This window comes from Diceros bicornis, chromosome 3 (genome assembly GCF_020826845.1).
Source record: "Diceros bicornis minor isolate mBicDic1 chromosome 3, mDicBic1.mat.cur, whole genome shotgun sequence".
NCBI classification, from domain to species: domain Eukaryota; kingdom Metazoa; phylum Chordata; class Mammalia; order Perissodactyla; family Rhinocerotidae; genus Diceros; species Diceros bicornis.
The window spans coordinates 29730545-29756493 of record NC_080742.1 but is presented as its reverse complement, the minus strand read 5'-3'; the positions used below and the strand labels follow the sequence as shown (position 1 = coordinate 29756493).

The 25949-nt window shown below is 37.0% G+C and overlaps 1 protein-coding gene across 3 annotated transcripts in view; it reads right to left on the bottom strand.

The window, feature by feature from the left end:
• ANKIB1 (ankyrin repeat and IBR domain containing 1) overlaps positions 1–25949 on the bottom strand; it is a 143219-nt gene that overhangs the window by 104360 nt on the left and 12910 nt on the right. For 2 of the 3 annotated variants that reach the window (XM_058525421.1, XM_058525426.1), the window contains exon 2: positions 16954–17068. The exons of the other annotated variant lie outside the window; for it this stretch is intronic. In XM_058525421.1, the coding sequence (XP_058381404.1) occupies positions 16954–16956 (3 nt within the window). In that variant the 5' untranslated portion in view covers positions 16957–17068. The remainder of the gene's footprint in view (positions 1–16953; positions 17069–25949) is intronic. 3 annotated transcript variants of the gene reach the window in all.

Here is a 25949-nt window from a genome sequence, read left to right as displayed (position 1 = left end):
CCAGAAACAGACCCATATAAATATAGTCAAATGATCTTTGACAAAGGAGCAAAGGCAATACAATGGAGTAAAGACAGTCTCTTCAACAAATGGTGCTAGAACAATTGGACATCCATATGCAAAAAAACGAAGCTAGACAGACCTCACACCCTTCAAAAAAATTAACTCCAAATGGATCATAGACCGAAATGTAAAACTCAAAACTAGGATACTTCCAGAAGATAACACAGAAGAAAACTTAGATGGTCTGAGGTATGATGATAACTTTTCAGATACAACAGCAAAGGCACGATCCATGAAAGAAATAATGGATAAGCTGGAGTTCATTAAAATTAAAAACTTCTGCTCTCTGAAAAACAACGTCAAGAAAATGAGAAGATAAGTCACAGATGGGGAAAAATATTTCCAAAAGACACATCTGATAAAGGACTGTTATCTGAAATATACAAAGAACTCTTAAAACTCAACAATAAGAAATCAACCTGATTTTAAAAATGGGCTAAAGATTTTAACAGACACCTCACCAAAGAAGATATACAAAAGGCAAATAAGTACATTAAAAGATATTCCACATCATATGTCATGAGGGAAATGCAAATTAAAACAATGAGATACCATTACATATCTACTAGAATGGCCAAAATCCAGAACACTGACAACATCAAATGCTGGCAAGGATATGGAGCAGCACGAACTCTCATTCATTGCTGATGGGAATGCACAATGGTACAGACACTTTGGAAGACAGTCTGGCAGTTTCTTACAAAACTCTTATCATACAATCCAGTAATCACACACCTTGGTATTTACCCAAAGGAGTGAAAACGTATGTCCACACAAAAACCTGCACACGGATGTTTATAGTAGCTTTATTCATAATTGCTAAAATTTGGGAGAAAACAAGATGCCCTTCAGCAGGTGAATGAATAAATAAACTGTGGTACATGCAGACAATGGAATATTACTCAGCACTAAAAAGAAATGAACTATCAAGCCATGAAAAGATAGGGAGGAAACTTAAGCACACATTACTAAGTAAAAGAAGCCAATCTGAGAAGGCTACATACTGTATGATTCCAACTATATGACATTCTGGAAAAGGCAAAACTTGGAAACAGTAAAAAGATCAGTGGTTGCCAGGAGTTAGGGGTACAGGAGGGATCAACAGGCAGAGCACAGAGGATTTTTAGAGCAGTGAAAATACTCTGTATGATATTATAATGATGGTTACATGTCATTATACATTTATCCAAATACAAAGACTGTCCAACATCAAGAGTGAACCCTATAGTTACCTACAGTTAAACTATGGACTTTGAGTGTTTATGACATTTTAATATAGGTTCATCAACTGTGACAAATGTACCACTCTGGTAAGTGATGCCAATAATCGGAGAGGCCAGAGGGAGTGACGTCAGCATCATGACAGAGTGAGCTCTTCCCTTAGTCTCTCCCCAGTAAGATACAATGAAAAGGACATTCATAAACCAACAGAGGACATGCACACAACAGATGTCTGAGAGATCCACGCAGCCATACATCTGAAGGTGGGAGTGCTGGACTCCTCTGTGGAAAAAGGGAAGGAGGTAAGTAGATCTTCTCTCCCTCCCAAGCAGCAGCAATCTAGGGTGCAGGACTTCGTGTGGCAGCTGGCGCATGACTCTGAGAGGAGAAGGGGGACAAGGCAGCACTCAGCAGGAACACTTGTGCTCTTGGAGTTGCCTCCTAGCCTGTGGGTACGCTTCACATTGAGATAGCTAAGCAATCGCGGGGGCATTCCCACCAAGCTGAGCAGCCCAGGCAGGCAGTGAATGCAGAGCGGGAGCACAGGGGATCAGGCATGTGAAAGAAAGCGCCCCTCTCCCACCACCACACTTGGCGCACGAGCTCAGCCAGTCGGCCAGAGCAGGGGATCCCTGCCAGAGTGCCTGTGCCTACATGTGTAAAGCAGCAGTGGCCAGCAGGCAAATGCAGATGGGTGCAGTCGACACAGCTTCCAATGGACAGGCACAACTGTCAGGAGTTGAAAAGGGCCCAGAAAACACAGCTCCTGCCCGCACCAGCGGTGACAGGTGGAATCTGTGACCAGATACCACCACTATGCAACAGCAAAAGTCCACCCTATCCAATAGCATGAAGAAGTATATTAACACTCCAGACCAGAAGGAAAATGACAAGTATTCAGAAATCAATCCTGAAGTCACAGAAATTTGAATCTAAATGACAGAGAATTCAGGATAGTTATCATAAAGAACTCAATGAATTACAAGAAAACTCAGAAAGACAGTTCAATGATCTCAGGAACAAAATTAAGGAACAGAGGGAATTCTTCACAAAAGAGATTGAAACTAAAAAAAAAAAACCAGCCAGAATGTTGGAGATGAAAAACACGATGAATGAGATAAAGAAAAATCTGGAATCCTTAAAAAACAGAGCTGTACTATGGAGGACAGAATTAGTAATTTAGATGACAGAAATATAGAAATGCTGTAGATGGAGGAAGAGAGGGAACAAAGACTAAAAAGAAATGAAGAAATTCTCCGAGAAATATCCAACTCAATTAGGACACGCAACATAAGGATTACAGGTATTCTAAAAGGAGAAGAGAGGGAGAAAGTAGCAGAGAGCTTTTTCAAAGAAATAATAGCCGAGAACTTCCCAAACCTGGGGAAGGAGCTGGAATTACATGTAAATGAAGCTAATGGAACTCCACATTACATCAATGTAAGAAGACCTTTTCCAAGGTATATATTAGTAAAACTGGCAAAAGTCAATGACAAAGAAAAAATGTTAAGGGCAGCAAGGCAGAAAAAAATAACCTACGAAGGAACCCCTATCAGGCTTTCAGTGGATTTCTCAGCAGAAACCTTACAGGCTAGGAGAGAGTGGAATGATATATTCAAAATACTGAAAGACAAAAGCTTTCAGCCAAGAATACTCTATCCAGCAAAAAAATCCTTCAGATATGATGGAGAAATAAAAACTTTCCTAGATAAACAAAAGCTGAGGGAGTTCACTGCCACAAGAGCCACCCTACAAGAAATGATCAAGAAAGTCCTCATACTTGGAAAAGAAAAAAGAAAGGGTTTATAAATAGACAGGCAAAATCAGAAAATTGCAGCTCTCTATCAGAACAGTTTAGCAAACAATTATAACATTAAAGATACAGGGAAGGGAAGCATCAAAAATAACTATAATCACTTCATTTTAATCACAAACTCACAACACAAAACAGAATAAGTTGTGACAACAATAACTTAGATGGGGAAAAGGAAAGGGATGGAACCTGCTTAGAGTAAGGAAATAATAGGCTATCAGAAAATGGACTATCTCATCTATGAGATCTTTTATACAAGCCGCACAGTAACCACTAAACAAAAAATCAGAACAGAGACACAAATGACAAATAAAGAGAAAACTGAGAAAACCATCATAAAGAAACACCAAACTGAATTGGCAGTCGGAAATACATAGGACAAAAAACAAGGGAAATACAGAACAACCAGAAAACAAGTGATAAAATGACAGTATTAAGCCCTCATATATCAATAATCACTCTAAATGTAAATGGACTGAATTCTCCAATCAAAAGACACAGAGTGGCTGGATGGATTAAAAAACAAGTCCCAACAATATGCTGCCTCCAGGAAACCCATCTCAGCTCTAAAGACAAACACAGGCTCAGAGTGAAGGGATGGAAGACGATACTCCAAGCTAATGGCAAACAAAAGAAAGCAGGTGTTGCCATACCCATATCAGACAAAGTAGACTTCCAGATAAAAAAGGCAATGAGAGACAAAGAGGGGCAGATAAAAGCGACACTCCACCAAGAGGACATAACACTTATAAATATATATGCACCTAACACAGGAGCACCAAAGTACATAAAAAACTATTAACAGGCCTAAAAGGAGAAATTAACAGCAACACAATAATAGTAGGGGACCTCAACACCCCACTTGCATCAATGGATAGATCACTCAGACAGACAGTCAACAAGGAAATAGTGGAATTAAATGAAAAACTAGACCAGATGAACTTAATAGATATACATATAGAACACTCCATCCAAATGCAGCAGAATACACATTCTTCTCAAGTACACATGGAACATTCTCAAGATAGACTTTATGTTGGGAAACAAGGCAAGCCTCAACAATTTAAGAAAAGTGAAATCATATCAAGCATCTTTTCCAACCATAATACTATGAAACTAGAAATTAACTACAAGAAAACAGCTGGGAAAGTGACAAATATGTGGAGACTAAACAACATGCTACTGAACAACCAATGGATCAATGAAGAAATTAAAAGATAAATCAAAAAATATCTGGAGACAAATGAAAATGAAAATACACCATACCAACTCATATGGGATGCTGCAAAAGTGGTTCTAAGAGGGAAATTCATAGCAATACAGGCCCATCATAACAAACAAGAAAAATCTCAAATACGTAATCTTAAATTACACCTAACAGAATTAGAAAAAGAAGAAACAAAGCTCCAAGTTAGCAGAAGGAGAGAAATAATAAAAATTAAAGCAGAAAATAAATGAACTAGAAACCAAAAAAACAGTAGAAAGGATCAATGAAACTAAATGCTGGATCTTTGAGAAGATAAACAAAATTGACAAACCCTTAGCCAGACTCATTAAGAAAAAAAGAGAGAAGGCTCAAATAAATAAAATTAGAAATGAAAGAGGAGGGGCCGGCCCCATGGCTTGGCGGTTGGGTGTGCGCGCTCTGCTGCTGGCGGCCCGGGTTCGCCTCCCAGGCATGCACCGGCACACCGCTTCTCTGGCCATGCTGAGGCTGCGTCCCACATACAGCAACTAGAAGGATGTGCAACTATGACATACAACTATCTACTGGGGCTTTGGGGGGAAAAAAAAAAAGGAGGAGGATTGGCAATAGATGTTAGCTCAGAGCCGGTCTTCCTCAGCAAAAAGAGGAGGATTAGCACGGATGTTAGCTCAGGGCTGATCTTCCTCACAAAAAAAAAAAAAAGAGAGAGAAATGAAAGAGGAGAAATTACAACAGATACCACAGAAATACAAAGGATTATAAGAGAATACTATGAAAAACTACATGCCAACGAATTGGATAATCTAGAAGAAATGGATAAATTCTTAGACTCATACAACCTCCCAAAACTGAATCAAGGAGAAATAGAGAATCTGAATAGACGAATCACAAGCAAAGAGATTGAAACAGTAACCAAAAACCTCCTCAAAAATAAAAGTCCAAGACCAGATGGCTTCCCTGGAGAACTCTACCAAATATTCAAAGAAGATTTAAAACCTGTCCTTCTCAAACTATTCCAAAAAACTGAGGAAGACAGAGCACTTCCTAACTCATTCTACGAGGCCAACATCACCCTGATACCAAAGCCAGACAAAGACAATATGAAGAAGGAAAGCTACAGACTTCATCCCTGATGAACATAGATGGAAAAATTCTCAACAAAATATTAGCAAACCAAATACAGCAATACATTAAAAGCATTACACACCACGATCAAGTGGGATTTATACCAGTGACACAGGGATGGTTCAACATCTGCAAATCAATGTGATACACCACATTAACAAAATGAGGAATAAAAACCACATGATCATCTCAATAGATGCAGAGAAAGTGTTTGACAAGATCCAACATCCATTTATGATAAAAACTCTCCATAAAATGGGTATAGGATAATGGAGGATGCCATGCATGTGTAGGTGCAGGGGATATATGGGAAATATCTGTACCTTCCTCTCAATTTTGCTATAAACCTAAAAAGCTCTAAAAAAATAAAGTCTTAAAAAAAGACATGAATTCTAATTTTTATGTTAATCTCTCTGCATTTGCTTCCTTGACCATACAATGGGCATGAGTTATTGTGAGAAATAAAACTGTAAGTAAAGTATTTAGCACAGTGTCTAATATAGAAGACATTTAATAAATATGCGTATTTTCCTGTTCTTTTTTTTTTTTTTTGGTGAGGAAGATCAGCCCTGAGCTAACATCTGCCAATCCTCCTCTTTTTTTTTGCTGAGGAAGACTGGCCCTGAGCTAACATCCATGCCTATCTTCCTCCACTTTATATGGGACGCCACCACAGCATGGCTTGACAAGCAGTGCGTCGGTGCACGCCTGGGATCCGAACCAGCAAACCCCGGGCCGCCGCAGCAAAACACGCGCCCTTAACCGCTTGCACCACCTGGCCAGCCCCTCCTCTATTCTTTTTTTTAAGAAACACTTTTCTGCTTGCTTATTGGTTCATAACTTTAAGACAGGCGAAAGACCTTGAAATCTGACCACTAGATAGGTGATGAATCTCCAAACCCAAGTTGTGAGACAATTTCCAAGTAGTGTCTTATCATTACCTCCTTCCAATTCATTTCTGAATAGTCCTGGAAACTAAAGTGACTTAAACTAAACCAATATACACATGCATTAAAAGCATACACAAAAGGAGTGACGTCAGCATCATGGCGGAGTGAGCTTTCCCGTGAATTCTTCCCCCACAAGATACAACAAAAGTAACAGCCACAGACCAACAACGGAATCCCAGACAGTGAAAAGCTAGAGCGGAGGGATCCACACTGCCGCACATCTGAGAGCGGAACGTGCTGGGCCCCCGGAGGAAGTGGGGAGAGGTAAGGAGAACTCCGCTCCCTCCCCATCAGATCAGCGATCCGGTCCGCGCGGCTCCCAGAGAGGGGGGAGGGGCGGCCCTCGGCGGGAAACTGTAGCTCTTCAGGCTCTCTCAGCCAGTGGGAAACTCCCGCACAGAGGGCTCAGAGGAGCCACAGGGCTACCACCAACATCTGAGCAACCCAGAGAGCGGATAAAGAGGGGCAAACGAGAAGCCTCCCACGTCAGGGACCCAGAGGGCAAAAGAGAGAGCTCCCCCCTCCCCGCAACCCGGAGTCTGCAGCTCGACCAGATCTAGCGGTCCGAGGCAGACCTGAATAAACTGGACTGGACCCGTGGATCGCAGTGGGGAAACAAAACAAAACAAAACAAAACAAAACTGCGGATCGCAGCAGAAAAACTGGGGCAGAGCGCAGGGGGCTTAGACTACACAGCCCTTTACCACCAGACAGTGGCGGCAGGTGGAAATTGCAACCAGAGACTTCCAGGATGAGGAAAATCAAAACCAACACAGGAACCACAATGCAAAAATATATGAAATCACCAGACCAGAAACAAAATGACAAGCACCCAGAAATCAACCCCGAAGACACAGAAATCCATAAACTAAATGACAGAGATTTCAAAATAGCTATCATAAAAACACTCAACGAAATACGAGACAACACAGACAAACAATTAAATGAGATTAGGAGTTTCTTCACAAAAGAGATTGAAATCATAAAGAAAAACCTATCAGTGCTGATGGAGATGAAGAACACAATGGAGGAGATAAAGGAGAATCTGGAATCTTTAAAGAACAGAGCTGACAATATGGAGGAAAGAATTAGTACTTTAGAGGATAGGAATACAGATATACTCCAGATGGAAGAAGAGAGAGAACTAAGACTAAAAAGAAATGAAGAAAGACTCCGAGAAATATCAGACTTTATTAGAAAATGTAACATAAGAATTATAGGTATTCCTGAGGGAGAGGAGAGGGAAAGAGGAACAGAGAGCCTATTCAAGGAAATAATAGCTGAAAATTTCCCAAATCTGGGGAAGGAGCAGGAAATACCAGTAAGCGAAGCCAACAGGACGCCTATATATATTAACAGACAAAGGCCTTCACCACGACACCTAGTGGTAAGGCTAGCCAGGGTCAACGACAAAGAAACAATATTAAGGGCAGCTAGACAAAAACAAAAAATAACGTACAAAGGAACTCCCATCAGGCTCTCAGCGGATTTCTCAACAGAAACTTTTCAGGCTAGAAGAGACTGGAATGATATATTCAAAATACTAAAAGACAAAAACTTTCAGCCAAGAATACTCTATCCAGCAAAAATATCCTTCAAATATGATGGAGAAATAGTAACTCTCCCAGATAAACAAAAGCTAAGGGAGTTCATGGCCACGAGACCGCCACTACAAGAAATACTCAAGAAGGCCCTCAGGCCTGAAAACAAGAAGAGAAAGGGAACACAAAGCTTGGAGTAAGGAGAAAAGTAGGTAGACAAAATCAGAGAAATAGTAGATCTTTACCGGAATAGGTTAGCAACCACTTAAATACTAAACTCAAAGATCAAAGGAAGAAATTCACCAAAAATAAATTTAACCTCATCACTGTAAACACACAGCCACAACACAAGATAGAATAAGGTATAACAAGAGCAACTTAGAAGGGGAAGAGGAAAGTGACTGAATTGACTTAGTATAAGGAAATAGGAGGCTATCGGATAATGGACTATCTCATACAGAAGATTTTTCGCCCAAACCTCAAGGTAACCACTAAACAAATAATCAAATTAAAACCACATATGATAAACAAAGAGAAAACTAGGAGAATCGTAAGACAGAACAACCAAACTGAATTGGCAGTCCAAAACAAATGGGACAAGAAACAAAGGAAATGCAAAAGAACCAGAAAATAAGTGACAAAACAGCAACATTCAACCCTCATATTTCAATAATTACCCTAAATGTAAATGGATTGAACTCTCCAATCAAAAGATACAGAGTGGCAGGATGGATTAAAAAGCAAGACCCAACAATATGCTGCCTTCAGGAAACACATCTTAGCACTAAAGACAAGCACAGGCTCAGAGTGAAAGGATGGAAGACAATACTCCAAGCTAATGGCAAACAAAAGAAAGCAGGTGTTGCCATACTCATATCAGACAAAGTAGACTTCAAGATAAAACAGGTTAAGAAAGACAAAGAAGGGAAATATATAATGATAAAAGGGACACTCCATCAAGAAGACATATCACTTATAAATATATATGCACCCAACATAGGAGCACCAATGTACATAAAACAACTATTAACAAACCTAAAAGGAGAAATCAACAACAACACAATAATAGTAGGGGATCTTAACACCCCACTTACAGCAATGGATAGATCATCCAGACAAAAAGTTAATAAAGAAATATTAGACTTAAATGAAAAACTGGACGAGATGGACCTAGTAGACACATACAGAGCACTCCACCCAAAAACAGCTGACTACACATTCTTCTCAAGCGCGCATGGAACATTCTCTAGGATAGACCATATGTTGGGAAACAAAGCAAGCCTCAATAAATTTAAGAAGATTGAAATCATAACAAGCATCTTTTCAGACCATAAGGCTATGAAACTGGAAATGAACCAGGAAAAAAAAACTGGGAAAGTGACAAAAATGTGGAGATTAAACAACATGCTACTGAACAACCAATGGATCATTGATGAAATTAAAGGAGAAATCAAAAACTATCTGGAAACAAACGAAAATGATAACATGCCATATCAAACCATATGGGACGCAGCAAAAGCGGTCCTGAGAGGGAAACTCATAGCGATACAAGCCCACTTTAACAAACAAGAAAAAGCCCTAATAGGCAGCCTTAAATTACACCTAACAGAACTAGAAAAAGAAGAACAAACAAAGCCCAAAGCCAGCAGAAGGAGAGAAATAATAAAAATCAGAGCAGAAATAAATGATATTGAGACCAAAAAAACAGTAGAAAGGATTAATGAAACAAAGAGTTGGTTCTTCGAGAAGATAAACAAAATAGACAAACCCTTAGCCAGGCTAACTAAGAAAAAAAGAGAAAAGGCTCAAGTAAATAAAATTAGAAATGAAAGAGGAGAAATTACAACGGATACCATGGAAATACAGAGGATTATAAGAGAATACTATGAGAAATTATATGCCAACAAATTGCACAATCTAGAAGAAATGGATAAATTCTTAGACTTATACAACCTCCCAAAATTGAACCAAGAAGAAATGGAGAATCTGAATAGACCAATCACAAGTAAAGAGATTGAAATAGTAATCAAAAACCTCCCAAAAAATAAAAGTCCAGGACCAGATGGCTTCTCCAGTGAATTTTACCAAACATTCAAAGAAGATTTAATACCCATCCTCCTCAAACTATTCCAAAAAATAGAGGAAGATGGAACACTTCCTGAATCATTCTATGAGGCCAACATCACCCTGATACCAAAACCAGACAAAGACAATACAAAGAAAGAAAATTACAGGCCAATATCGCTGATGAACATTGATGCAAAAATCCTCAACAAAATATTGGCAAACCGAATACAACAATATATTAAAAAGATCATACACCATGATCAAGTGGGATTTATACCAGAGACGCAGGGATGGTTCAACATCCGCAAATCAATCAACGTGATACATCACATCAACAAAACAAAGAATAAAAACCACATGATCGTCTCAATAGACGCAGAGAAGGCATTTGACAAGATACAACATCCATTTATGATAAAAACTCTCAATAAAATGGGAATAGAAGGAAAGTACCTCAACATAATAAAGGCCATATATGACAAACCCACAGCTAACATCATACTCAACGGGGAAAGACTGAAAGCCATTCCTCTGAGAACAGGAACGAGGCAGGGCTGCCCACTCTCACCACTCCTGTTCAACATAGTACTGGAGGTTTTGGCCAGAGCAATTAGGCAAGAAAAAGGAATAAAAGGAATCCAAATAGGTAACGAAGAAGTGAAACTCTCACTATTTGCAGATGACATGATTGTATATATAGAAAACCCTAAAGAATCTGTTAGAAACAATCAACAACTACAGCAAAGTTGCAGGGTACAAAATCAATCTACAAAAATCAGTTGCATTTCTATATGCTAATAATGAACTAACAGAAAGAGAGCTCAAAAAGATAATACCATTTACAATTGCATCAAAAAGAATAAAATACCTAGGAATAAATCTTACCAAGGAGGTGAAGGACCTATACAATGAGAACTACAAGACATTATTGAGGGAAATCTACGATGACATAAAGAAATGGAAAGATATCCCATGCACGTGGATTGGAAGAATAAACATAGTTAAAATGTCTATATTACCTAAAGCAATCTACAGATTCAATGCAATCCCAATCAGAATCCCAATGACATTCTTCACAGAAATAGAAAAAAGAATACTAAAATTTATATGGGGCAACAAAAGACCCCGAATAGCTAAAGAAATCCTAAAGAAAAAGAACAAAGCAGGAGGCATCACAATTCCTGACTTCAAAACATACTACAAAGCAATAGTAATCAAAACAGCATGGTACTGGTACAAAAACAGACACACAGATCAATGGAACAGAATTGAAAGCCCAGAAATAAAACCACACATATACGGACAGCTAATTTTCGACAAAGGTGCTAAGGACATGCAATGGAGAAAGGAAAGTCTCTTCAATAAATGGTGTTGGGAAAACTGGACAGCCACATGCAAAAGAATGAAAGTGGACCATGTGCTATCGCCATTCACAAAAATTAACTCAAAATGGATCAAAGACCTGAAGGTGAGACCTGAAACTATAAAACTCATAGAAGAAAATATAGGCAACACACTATTTGACATTGGGTTTAAAGGAATCTTTTCGGATGACATGCCTACCCAGACTAGGGAAACTAAAGAAAAAATAAACAAGTGGGACTTTATCAGACTAAAGAGCTTTTATAAGACAAATGAAACCAGAATCAAGATGAACAAACAACCAACCAGCTGGGAGAGAATATTTGCAAAACATACATCTGACAAGGGGTTGATCTCCATAATATATAAAGAACTCACACAATTGAACAACAAAAAAAACAAACAACCCGATCAAAAAATGGGCAGAGGAAATGAACAGACACTTCTCCAAGGAAGATATACAGATGGCCAATAGGCACATGAAAAGATGCTCAACATCACTAATCATCAGGGAAATGCAAATCAAAACAACACTAAGATACCACCTCACGCCCGTTAGAATGGCTATAATCACCAAGACAAAAAACAACAAATGTTGGAGAGGATGTGGAGAAACAGGAACCCTCATACACAGCTGGTGGGAATGCAAATTGGTGCAGCCTCTATGGAAAACGGTATGGAGATTCCTCAAAGAATTAAAAATAGAGATGCCCTATGATCCAGCCATCCCACTACTGGGAATCTATCCAACGCACCTGAAATCAACAATCCAAAGAGGCTTATGCACCCCTATGTTCATTGCAGCATTATTCACCATAGCCAAGAAGTGGAAGCAACCTAAGTGTCCCTCGACTGACGACTGGATTAAGAAAATGTGGTATATATATACAATGGAATACTACTCAGCCATAAAAAAAGACAAAATCGTCCCATTTGCAACAACATGGATGGGCCTGGAGCATATTATGTTAAGTGAAATAAGCCAGAAAGAGAAAGACAAACACTGTATGATCTCACTCATATGTGGAATATAAACCAACACATGGACAGAGAAAACTGGACTGTGGTTACCCGGGAAGTGGGGGTGGGGGGTGCGCACAAGGGGTGAAGGGAGTCATATATGGGGTGATGGACAAACAAAAATGTACAACCCAAAATTTCACAATGTTACAAACCATTAAAATATCAATAAAAAAAAAAAAAAGCATACACAAAAAAACATGGAAATATATGCCACGGACACACTAAAATTTAAAACAAGACCAATTTATGCTAGCCTTTTATGTCCACTAAGTTAAGGAATCTGAGTAACACTAAATGAGATTTCTATAATTTACAGGGCACTCATAGAACCATTGATCCAAACCCATGTTCCCTGCTGGTATGTTTGGGTGATACAGTTTCTGTACTCAGGGACATTTTACTTCACTTGAGAAAAATGTTTGCTTAAAACTCTTTCATTTTAAACAAAAACTTACATACTTATAAATAAAAACAAATGCACTTAAGATATTATTCAATATTGTTCTGCACCTATCAGGATAATCTAATTTTAATTCAGTGCATTCTGCCCACTAGAACTTCAAGACTAAGCGGAAGTCAATTATATTTATGTAAACTAATGTTTTCTCATGTTTTCCTGTTAAAAGATGACCTTCAAGAGGTAGTTCATTATTATTCTTACAATTTACATTGTCATTAAGAAAGCTCCAGGAAAAATTTAAAAGATTAGAAAAGATAACACTGAAAAGCACTTGAATGCCTAAAATCTATAACTTTCAACAGTATATGCTAAATAGACATCACTAGCATCAGAATTATGCTACCAAATAAAGGATTCTTTTAACTGTTAATATTGTAGTTTCTTTTACTATGTTGTATACTATGTTGTATATAAGTCATAATAAGCATGAGATTGTATAATTTTTCTAATTTCTGAACCTGTGTGTGCATGTTACAAATCTAATCAAATTCCCATTTTGGGATTTTTAAACTATGGTACATTTTCAGATAAACATCCAATCTCTGGGTACTGGGAGGTGATTAGCATTACCTATTACACAGGACAATACTAAGAGAAGTAGAGAGAACAAAAGCAGGGACACAGCCAATTTTCTTCTGATGTCATAGTCTTTTTAATCACAATAAGCTATTTGAAGATCAACAGAGACACAGACGAGTGACTGATTAACTTCTGATGTCACAATCCTACCTAAATAGTCTAGTGAGAGAGAAACCCAGGGAGTAACAACGCCTGGTTCTTTACTTGACTCCATCGTTCTCTAGATACAATTGAGGCAAATAAAAACATCATTGTTTTCCTATTCCCAAAACATAAAATGGACCCCTCTTCCAAAATTCAATTTTCAAATTCTTTGTATAAAACTCACAAACTAATTTTAGAAATAATTTTAAACTGGTTCATTTCCTTTCTGGACCTCAGCCAAAGATGTTATTACTACACATGGATATTTATACACTCGATGTTCATAACTCAAGAAATAATAGAACGAACATTCCCTTCAAAAAAAGAAAAACTATTAGAAATACCTACAATGCAATAAATAAATAAATATAATACAAAATAAAACCACAAAGAGTTTAGATTTTTTAAAAATCTTCTCAATATCTTTTATCATAAAGAGGTCAACTGAAAAGAGTATTTTATTAATTTTCAATTTAAGGGGACAGTATACTTCTAGTCCACCTACAAATATACAAAAAAAAGGATTCTAATACTCAATTTACAGGTAGTTCAATTACTTTCAAATTTTAGATTTTGATGAAACTATGAACAGATGTTTCTCTGTTTAAGCACCAATTAAGTAAATTATGGTAAATCTGAATGCTAGAACACAGTCACTAAAATCACTTTTACAATTTTATTTTATGTGGGAAAATGCTTTCATAATAAATAAATGAGGTAATAAGATTACATATAATATAATCACAACAAAATAAAATATACACACCCATACAAAAAAGAGTAAGGAAATATATATTATGCTGTTAACTCTGAGTAGCAGAAATATACAATGTGTACTTGGGATTCGTCCTCTATTCTTTTTGGTATTTTTCAAAAATTCTAAAAAAAAAATGATTTAAAACTAGATTTAATGATGGATGTGGTGTTTGAAAGTGATAAACTACAGGATTGAAGATTTAGATTATATATTAAATAACATATATTTGGAATAACATATGATCAAGATTATTCATTGCAGCATTGTTTGTATTAGCAACACAGTGGAAACAACTTAAAAGACCAAAAAAATTATAAACAAAAATCAACTGTATTTTTATAAATTAGCAGCAAGCAACTAGAAAATAAAAATTTTAAATTCTATTTAGGGGCCAGCCCAGTGGCATAGTGGTTAAGTTTGCACACTCTGCTTCAGTGGCCTGGGGTTCACAGGTTTGGATCCCAGGCGCGGACCTACGCACCGCTTAGCAAGCCATGCTGTGGCAGGCGTCCCACATATAAAATAGAGGAAGATGGGCACGGATGTTAGCCGAGGGCCAATCTTCCTTGGCAAAAAGAGGAGGATTGGCAACAGATGTTAGCTCAGGGCTAATCTTCCTCACCACCCCCCCAAATTCTGTTTACATTTAGTGTCAAAAATATAACATACTTAGGAATAAATTTAACACAAGGTGTACAAAACGTTTATGCTGAAACAAATATTGTTGGGATTATAGAAGACCTAAATAAATGGAGAGATAAACTATGTTCATAGATTGGAAGACTAAATATAGAATTGCAAAAGCCCTAGAATATCCTAAGCAATCTTAAAAAAGGTAACAAAGTCAGATAATTTCATTACCTGATTTCAAGGGTTAACTTAATTAAGATGGTGTGGTACTAGCCTAAGTTTCAACAAATAGATTAATAGAACAGAAGAAAGTATTCAGAAATAGACTCACACTTAAATAGCATTATGATTTTAAACAAAGGTTCCAAGGCAATCCAATGGAGGAAAAGTTAAGTTCTTTCATCAAGACATTGGAATAAATGGATATCTATATGGAAAAAACTGAACCTTGATCCCTACCTCAGACCATATGCAAAAATTAATTCAAGATGAATCCCAGACCGAAGTATAAAAGTTAAACTCACAAGTTTAGTATCCAGAATGTATCAAGACCTTTTACAAACTGATAAGAACAAAGCAAAAGGATACAGTGATAGGTTGTATTATTATCCCCAATTGTTTCCTGACCTCCTCATAGGAGGATATACTTCCCTGCCCATTTATACCAGTGTTAGCCATTTGACTTGCTTTGGCCAATGAAATGTGAGTAGAAATAAAGCATGACATTTCTGAACCAAAGCTTTAAGAGCCATCATGTGGTTCTACCACTGTTCTTTTTCTCATTGCCACAAGACCCAGGAAGCAGCTTCTCCTTCAGCTTAGGTCCCAGAATGCAGACATGAAGCAGATCTACAGCTGACATGTAAGTGAATGTTTGTTGTTATAAGCCACTGAAATTTTGTGGTGATTTGTTTCTATAGCATAACTTAGTCTAAGCTAACTAATATAGGAGGGAACAAGCAATTCACAAAGGAGTGAACCCAAAAAACGTATAAATGTGGCTGAAACAGGATTTATTTTTATCATATAACTATAAATCTAAGAGATAATCCAGAGCTCCTGTATAAACTACACAATGTCATTAAAGTCCTGAGTGTCTCCTACTTTTATACTCTGCCATTCTTAGATTGTAGTTTTCACCCACATGGTCATAAAATGGCTGCTACAGCTCCAGACTACAAGCTAGGTACGTCTCATTAGCCAGAACTGGATCACGTAGCTACCTGTAACTGCAAGGAGAGGTAGAGAATAGAGTTTTCACCTTTTAAGGTTTCCTAATTGAGACACGAAGAAAGAAAAGATTTAGAAATAAAGATTGAGTCAGCATACATATAGTGTCTGTCACAGACGCCAGTTCTACTTATTAGATTGGTAAAAAAACTGGAAACAAAATGAAATGCTTATACATTACTGGTGGGAAGTATAATTGGAACAATGATTTTGTAAAGTAATTACATATTTGTTCATGTCAAAGATGAATACATCATAAGCCTAGGAATTCTACTTCTCTATATATTACTATCTAATATATATTTTTATATATATTTATTTACTTCTATATTTAAATGAGGTGTAACAAGGCCAACTTATTTCTTTTAATAAGTCAAAAATATTAGAGTATATTTATGTACTAAGGGTAGTTCTGTGAAATTTTTGTTTCAAATAAATAAATACACACATACACACCCTCATATACATATATACACACAAATACATTTGACACGTATGTGTGTGTGTACACCAGGTTATGATATACAAAATTATTTTTTACTGTGGGTTATGGTTAAAAAAATTAACAGATGTTGTCCTAAGATAACTCCTGACAGGTACACAGAGAGACTTGTACATGGATGCTTATTTTGGCATTATTTATAATAGTAGGGCTTGGCAACCAGCAGGCTCCACTGTAGCATGAAACTGAATGAGCAGTTTCATTGTGGACCCCAATTGCAGAATGTTTAGGTCTAATCTTTTAGGCTAAGTGGAGAAAGGGAGCTGGCGGAGGTCTCACCATTTAGTGCTTATACTTCCACCTAATCCCATTTCCAGGATGGAGCATTTCCCTCAGCCGTCTGTCCCTGTGCTTCTGGCTTCTGTGCTTCTGCTTTGTCTTGATAATATACCTCCTGTTTTAGCCAGAACAGAAGAAGAACAACAGCTCAGCTGCGCAGACTGGGGCAGAGGATCTGGTCAATCTTACTCCTCATAGCATTTTTCGATCTCTGCTGTTTTCAGCCATATCCCATACTTCTTCATCCTAAGCTACCTGTGCGTCCAATTCCTGTGCTTTTTTGGTGTTCTTTTGCACAAATCAGCCTGCTTTTTTTTTTTCCTTTCACAGTTGTAGAATTAAGTTTGAACTTTGCTTAAACAGTTTAGCTTTGCTAAATCAGTTGCCTTTGTGCATTTGCTCTCTAGCTTTCAAAACTTGTTAAGTCTCATCTGCTGTTATGTCCTCTTGTTCTTTTTGACTTTAACAAAATTTTTGACATAACATAAAATTTACTGTTTTAACCATTTTTAGGTGTACAGTTCAGTGGCATTAAGTACATTCACATTGTTGTGCAACCATCACCGACATCCATCTCCAGATCTTTTTCATTTTCTTAAACTGCAAGTCTGTACCCATTAAACATTAACTCCCCATTTCTCCCTCCCCTCAGCTCCTGGCAACCGTCATTCTATTTTCTGTTTCTATAATGTTGTATGGTTCTTTTTTTAATCTACTTTTCCAAAATGGAGCTCAATCTCCTACATTCAGTTGTAGGGCAAATTCTTTGATTACCTCTGCCTCTCCAGTTCTCTGTTCTCCCTTTCTAGAACTCCTATTATTTGCTATATCCCCTAATTTCCTAATCTTTCTCTCATCCTCTATCTCTTTGCCTTTTTGTTTTACTTTCAGGGAGGTTTCCTTAACTTTATCTTCCAACTATTCTATTGTATTTAAATTTAAGCTATCATGTTTTAATTTCCATAGCTCTTTCTTATCATTGAGTTGTTCTTTTTCTTATTTGTTCTTTCCTATTTTTGGAACATGGATGTAACATTTCATCTCTATGAAGATATTAGTCTCTGTAGACTCAACAGTTAGAGATGTCGGTCCTCCTCAAACTGATCTATGGAGTTAATGCAATTACAATCAAATCCTAGCTGGAATCTTTATAGATATAGATAAGCTGATTCTAAAAGTTATATGGAGAGGCAAAGGAACTCGAATAGTTAAAAACAATTTTTAAAAGAAGAATAAAGTTAGAGAAAAAACACTAATTGATTTTAAGACTTACTCTAAAGCTACAATAATTAAGACAGTATGGTTTTGGCAAAGAGGTAAACTCAGATTCACGGAACAGAAAACAGAGTCTAGAAATAGCCCCATACAAATACAGTCAATTCATTTTTGACAAAGGTGCAAAGGCAATTCAATAGAGAAAAGGTTTTTTTTAAACAAATGGTGGAACACTAGAAATGCACACGGAAAAAAAAGAACCATCACCTAAGATGCAAGAACAATTTACACAAAATTAACTAAAAATGGCTCACAGATCTAAAAGTAAAACTAAAAACTATAAACTTTAAGAAGAAGAAAAACTGGGAGAAAATCTTCATGACCTGGGAGTATGCAAAGAGTTCTTAACATGATACCAAAAGCATGATCTATAAAAGAAAAAAATTGATAAATTAGACTTTATTAAAATTAAAAACCTTTGCTCTGCAAAACTCACTGTTCAGATACTGAAAAGACAAACGACAGAGTAGGAGAAAATATTTGCAAATCACATATCGAACGAAGGAAATGCCACAAAATGAATGAATTTCAAAGGCATTATGCTGAGTAAAAGAAGCCAGTCTCAAAGAGTTACAAACAGTATGATTCCATTTACAAGACATTCTCGAAAAGACAAGACAATAGTGGTGGGGAACAGATCAGTGATTGCCAGCAGCTAGAGATACAAGAGGGTGTGACTACAAAAGGGATAGGACAAAGGAGTTTTTTGGAGTGACAGAACTGTTCTGTATCCTGATTACCAATCTACATGTATTAACATTCATAGAACTATATACCAAAAAAACTCAATATTACTATACGATAATTTAAAAATTAAATTTAAGGGGCTGGTCCGACGGCCTAGTGGTTAAGTTTGGTGCACTCCGCTTCAGCCGCTCTGGTTAGGCTCCCGGGCACGAATCTACACCACTTGGCAGTGGTCATGCTGTGGCGGCAACCCACATACAAAACAGAAAGATTGGCACAGATGTTTGCTTAGGGCAAATCTTCCTCAAGCAAAAATAAAAAAATAAATTAAATTTAAAAGATTTCTTTTGCTCCCTGAATTATCAAAAAATCATCTTGGTGTCCCTCACCCTATTTATTTATTCATTTCAGCCTTTCTTTATTACAGTACAGGTGCTCCTCAAGTGTCTTTTTGGCTCACTATTCATAGGTAAGAGTGAAGTACTTAAAAATAACTGGAAATTGTATTGTGAATAGTTAGGCAAGAAAGATAGCTGAATGCTTTCAATCACGGGAAAGGAAGAGGATACAAGGCTGATGAATCCAATGTATCTTGGGTGATGCTAGCTAACACCTTGGAAGGTATCAATGAATCAAGTTGCCTTAGGTTTATGTAGCACAAAGTCAGAATATTCTTGTCCATACTAGGGCTACAGGCTCCTACCAAACAAAATGTGGACAGGAAAAGGATTTTCATTACAGAGCTTTCAAAAAAAACCACATGTTCACTTATTCTTCACAAATTCAGATGCTGTTACTGAGCAATCACTATGTGACAAGCAAAGCACAAGATAACACAAAGACATTTCTCTGTGTGGTTCTACTTCCTTTCTCTCTCTCTCTCTCTCTTATTTATTTATTTATTTTTGCTGAGGAAGATTTGCCTCTTTATGTATGTGAGCCGCTGCCACAGCATGACCACTGACGAATGGTGTAGGTCCGTGCCTGGGAACTAAACCTGGGCCGCCAAAGCAGAGCACACTGCACTTAACCACTAGGCCACCAGGGCTGGCCCTTCCTTTCTCTTATTTAAGGAGTAAACCACAACACAAAGACATGCATATTTCTATCAGGTTCTATGTCCTTCTTCTAAGTAAAAGATCATTTCAGAATCATAGGCTTATCTGATGATAACCAAACTCTTCTACTGCTACATAACTATAGCCCTCAACCTAAGGAAACTGGTTTAGAATCTGGGGACATTTTATTCTTTTCCTGTCCCTCAATCTATCTCACTGATTCAAGCTAAAAAACAGGGTAAGACATGCTATTATAAAAGAGATTTCAGAAGAAAGTAAACCTATCCTATAGGAACCGTATAATACTTTCAATTGTATTATAAGATAAAGACACAACTTCTAATATTCTCTGTGCTTCAAATCAAATATTAATAAAAGCCTGGCAAACACTCTGTGGTCTGTTGCCATGTCTGCAAAAGTACCTTCTTGTGATGAATAATTTATGCTTTAGAGTAATGCCCTCCCCTAACACGCCACCACAAGCTGTTCTAATAACGAAGGGTATTTTTCCCTTAAATCCCTTGAACAAAACATAATGAACAAAAACTTCATGTAAGGTAAAGAAGGAAGACGCAAGCTGAAAGGAAATACCCAAAGTCCACTGTAGAGGTGTTGCTATTAAGTCAAAGGACACTGATTAACTGTAAAGACAAATTCTAAAAGATTAAAGCCTTTTACAACATGATTGCTTCAGTTTTTAATTCACTAATTTTATAAAAAGACAGTCATACTCCTTTAAAGATCAAAGGTCTACAAATGCTTTCCTTCATTATATTCCAATATATTTTTACTTACCCAGCAGTTGTTTTACCCTTCTCTAGTAAGAGCAATCCAATTTTTCTGGAGAAATCTCCTTCCACCCCAATCAGGACATGGTTTAGATAGGGCTGGCTCCACATGGTTTAGATAAGGCCCAAGTCTGGCTAGTCAGTGCTTTCTATTCACTTAACCACAGTGATTGGTTCATGTCATCCAAAGTGGACCACTGACCTAATTCTAGGACTTTTGTTGGAGGGACCCAAGAAAGAAATGTGTCCTTTTGAACAAAGATAGACATGTATAAGTGACCATGTTTTACATCATGCATTTCTCCCATTACCATCGGCCTGCAGCTACCCGGACTAAGGATGGACATCTGATCCAAAGGGAACCTTTAAGGCAAGCCAGTAGCCTATTACAAGGTCTGGTTCAAGAGTTCTACCCTAAAAGAAGGTTCTATACTGGATAGTGACTAATTTAACTAATCAGATTCTCTCTCACAGAATTTGAAGGTATGAAAGAGAAAGAAAAAACATGAATGAACTGGGCTTTCATACTTTATCATTTCTTCTCAATCCTCCACAACCCTTCCCTTCCAGACCTACCCTTTCAGAAGGCACCCTTATCTCATGAACAAAACAGAAGCACACAGAGAATTTCTTCATTGTCTCACAGTCAAGCTTAGAAACCAACTTGCATTTGCATTCATTTTTCTCTTCTTTTCTTCCTATTAGAATCAAAGTGCAACACTCTCAAAGCAAAGGCAAATGTTTGCTTTACGCTATGCATCCCTTCCTTTTCAAACACATTTCCTTCCTTTTCAAAAACTGTGTCCTTTCATTTACCTTATCCTATTTCTATGCCACTAGTTCCCTAGAACCAAGGGAATGACATGGGCCTAGATCACCTATCAACATGCAAACATGTTCTATTATTTTAAAAAATCTCCTCTCCTAAAGGATGTTTTCGCAATAAATGCTTGGTTAATTGTATTGACATGGAAAAACAAAGAATCCTGAACCCTACCTAAAACATCACACAAAAGTCAAATTCCAGATGAAGTGCAGATCTAAATGTGAAATGTAAAACAATAATGCCTTCAGAAGAAAACATAGGGGAACATCTTCATGTCTGTAGGGTAAGCAAAGATATCTTAAACAAGACACTGTTAATATTAATTTACTTCACGTCCATAATGTCATTGTCTTTTCCCCCGTAATTGTTTCAAATTTCCTTATTCTTTAAAAATATAACACATAATTAGGTTTTCCCTCTGTCACAATTCTTTCCCTCCATCTCTCTTCCAGAAAAATTACCTTGAAGGTTTTTTTTAAATGTGGAATAACCTAACCATTCATCAGTATGACAGATAAAATAAATGGTGGTTGTTCATACAATACTATGTAGTAGCTAAAACATACAAAAAAATACTACATGATCACTGTCTAAAGGAATGCTTTTTGTCCAATCAAATTGTAAACATGTCAGTAAGTATAATTTTATTCTTCTTTGTATTTCCCAGAGATAAAGAGTGTCCATATTTTCCAAATCCAAAATTAAGACACTCAAGTAGAAAAATACAGAGCCCAAATATAATACTTGAAATCATACTTGGCCTGGGAGGTGTTTATTGTACCCACAAGCAACAGGAGAACTCTGAACGTCACAGTAAGCAATCTCTAATCTATCTATCTACGTATGTTGCTGACAATAAGAATAGCTATCAGCTAGGTCTCAATTCATTATAATAAGGCGTTTCAGTAGCCTTTCTACACTAACTTCTAAGCAAAAGCATGAAACTTGAAAAAGTTTGAGAGTATCACTTCTTCCTCATTCCTAACGCTTTCTTCTATTTCCAAGGAGTCTAATTCATATAATATTCCTGACCTTTATCTACCCCAAGGATATTAGCAGATCTGGAGGGAAAAAACTGGATATGCTTACTGTTTTGACCTCGCAACTGGTTCTGAACTCAAGCAAAAAACAGAGTCCTTCCAAACCTCAATAAAAAAATCAACTTTCTTAAAACATCTTTTAAGGAAGGGGAGAAACATAAGCTTTACTCCTTTTTCTTTTTTTAATTTTATTTATTTATTGTTCCCCCGAAGCCCCAGTAGATAGTTTATTGTCATAGTTGCACATCCTTCTAGTTGCTGTATGTGGGACGTGGCCTCAGCATGGCCGGAGAAGCGGTGTGTCGGTGTGCGACCGGGATCTGAACCCGGGCGGCCAGCAGCGGAGCTTGCACACTTAACCACTAAGCCACGGGGCCGGCCCTAAGCTTTACTCTTTTTAACAAAGTTATCATTGATCCCCATGAAAATGAAACTTCCAAAAATGACTGCAAAATTACACTATATAAACATAAAAACAATAAAGAACAAAATTCCAATCCATGGATTAATTTTGCTCTTCTTTGAAGAAACGCAACTTACAGGTTTAATATTATAGAGTTAATTTCAGATAATGTTGTTAATGAAAATATTTAACAGCTTGAACAATATATGTGCAGAGTGGACTGAAAAAAGACCAGAGGCCTAGATCTATAAGAAGACGCTCATGGGACAAACCTAGTCCTGTGGTTTATGTACTTTCTGTCATTTAATCCACACAACAATCTCACCTGCATTTTACAGTAAAGAAACACAGGCTTTGGGAGTTTAATTATTTTGGAAAGGCTTTATGGTATATTTAGAAAATTCTAAGACAAACTTCGGTTTGAATCCTGGCTCTAAACTTACTAGCTTACTAGCTACTTAAAATTTTTGAGACTTTTTCCCAACATGTAAAAGTAGAGAACTGAGCCTCCATGGCTGGACTATTATAAAATAGGGTGACAAAATATATAAAATATATTCAATATTTAAATAGTGGGTACTCAGTATAATGTAGCCATCATCGTCGTTATTACTAACTTGCCTAGAATCACATAGCTATATCTATCTAGTTCTAAAAACTTTTTTCCTTCTTTCAAAAATACTTAATAGTGGGGCCGGTGGCGTAGTGGTTAAGTTCAGGCGCTCTGCTTTGGCGGCCCGGCGTTCGCAGGTTCAGATCCTGGGCGCAGATCTACACACCACTTATCAAGCCATGCTGTGGCAGGCATCCCACATACTAAAAAGTAGAGGAAGATGGGCACAGATGTTAGCCCACAGCCAATCTTCCTCAGCAAAAAGAGGAGGATTGGCAATAGATGTTAGCTCAGGGCTAACCTTCCTCACACACACAAAAAAGAATACTTAATAGAATTATATACAGAGTATAAAAACTGGAAAAATATATATACAGTGTAAAGAAGAAAATAAAAAGATAACTATACTCCTCAAATCCTGTACTAATCACTGTTAATGTATTGACAATTTTCTTTCTATATGTGTAGAGCCTTCTTTTATGTGCAGAACTAGATCATGCTATATAATAGAGTTGGAATTTTTTCTTTTATACTTAACTTTTATTATGAGAATTTTCCTATTTGATTAAATATCCCTTGAGCACATAATTTTAACAATATCTAATTCCAATGTACAGATAATAATTTAGTGCTTTCTTTATTGATTTACATTAAGTTAGTTCTAATTTATCCAGCATTATGGGTAAACTTATATGTATCTATGAACCTATCCTTTTTTTCTCCCACAAGATGTCTTAACCCATGTAGCAGTATCTGTTTTCTTAGCAAAGCCCATACTATTACTATACATGTTGACATTCAAGTCCTGGTTTGCACCTGGAAGAAAGAATTCATTTATACTTTATATATCTTTAGCCACTGACATTGAATCTCAGCATTAAGTACATTCCATTGCTATAGCAACAAAATATAACTAAGGTTAAGGGCTTCTTCACATCTATTGTATGTTGTCCAAGTCACAGACCCAGTCTGAGACTAGAAACTCTCCATCATCAGAAACAAGAACCTGAATCCTGTATTTGACTTACTGTTTTTGAATTCACTATATATTCCATGTATCTTAATGAAGTGATGAAAGACATAGGAATATAAGAAGCTTTAACACCTAAAAAAAGACATGAAGAATTGAGATTTGAGCCACCTATGCTTCCTTGCACCCTGAAGAAATGGCAATAGGAGGAACATAGTGTTGCAAGGACTCTTTCAAACTGAAATGTAAGGATATGATTCAAAACATGATTCAACAATAGAGCACAATACTGAAATGAAAAATCCAAAGTGTATTACTTCTGTGGCAAGTACTTAAAATTCAAGTCTTGTTGGGCCAAGAGAAAATGAGTAAGAGAGCAAGGTGCTTCTGCGGGACCTAACTGCTTCAATTAAGGTAGTTATTAAGCACTGGCTACACAAAAACACTAAAACCTACAAACCTCTCAAAAATCTAAACAGCACCAACTACTTTCAATTCAGATTTACAAGGGGGAATAGGTATTGACCTCTTTTGGAGAATACGAAAAAAGCTACGGTATAAAGTTATAAATCACAATACAGAGTCATCTAAAAGCAAGATGCATACCAAAATATTACTATGACTGTTAGGAACAACCACATTCAATGACAGCAATTAATAATTCATATAATTTACAGAGAACTAAAAGATGCTTACTTAGGTGCCAGCCCAGTGACATAGTGGGTGAGTTTGCACTCCACTTTGGTGGCCCGGGGTTTGTAAGTTCAGATCCTAGGCGTGGACCTACGCACCACTTATCAAGCCATGCTGCGGCAGGCATCCCACATATAAAGTAGAGGAAAGGTGGGCACAGATGTTAGCCCACAGCCAATCTTCCTCAGCAAAAAGAGGAGGACTGGCAATGGATGTTAGCTCAGGGCTAATCTTCCTCACCAAAAAAAAAAAAAAAAAGATGCTTACTTACCTCCCAAAATAATATATGAACTTAGAAACCACAATTTATGTCAGGCGAAATACACTGCAGTAAAAAAATCAGTCAAATAGTAATTTCAAATTGAAACAAAAGACGATTAGAATACATCATTTTTAGAAAAGGGAGAAGCATAAAAAATAAACAGTGGAAGTCAATGATTGGTAGCCTATGCTAGAAACACATCATTTCTGTTCTGAGCACCTAGCATGTGCCAGGCATTGTTCTAGGTGTAGGGGAATATGGCAGGAACAAAATTAACTAAAATTCCTGTCCCCATGGAGTTTACACTCTGTATTCAATAACGTAAGATGTTATTTTAAAAAAAGATAATCATAAAGCCAGGAAGGGGATAGAGTTTTGCGA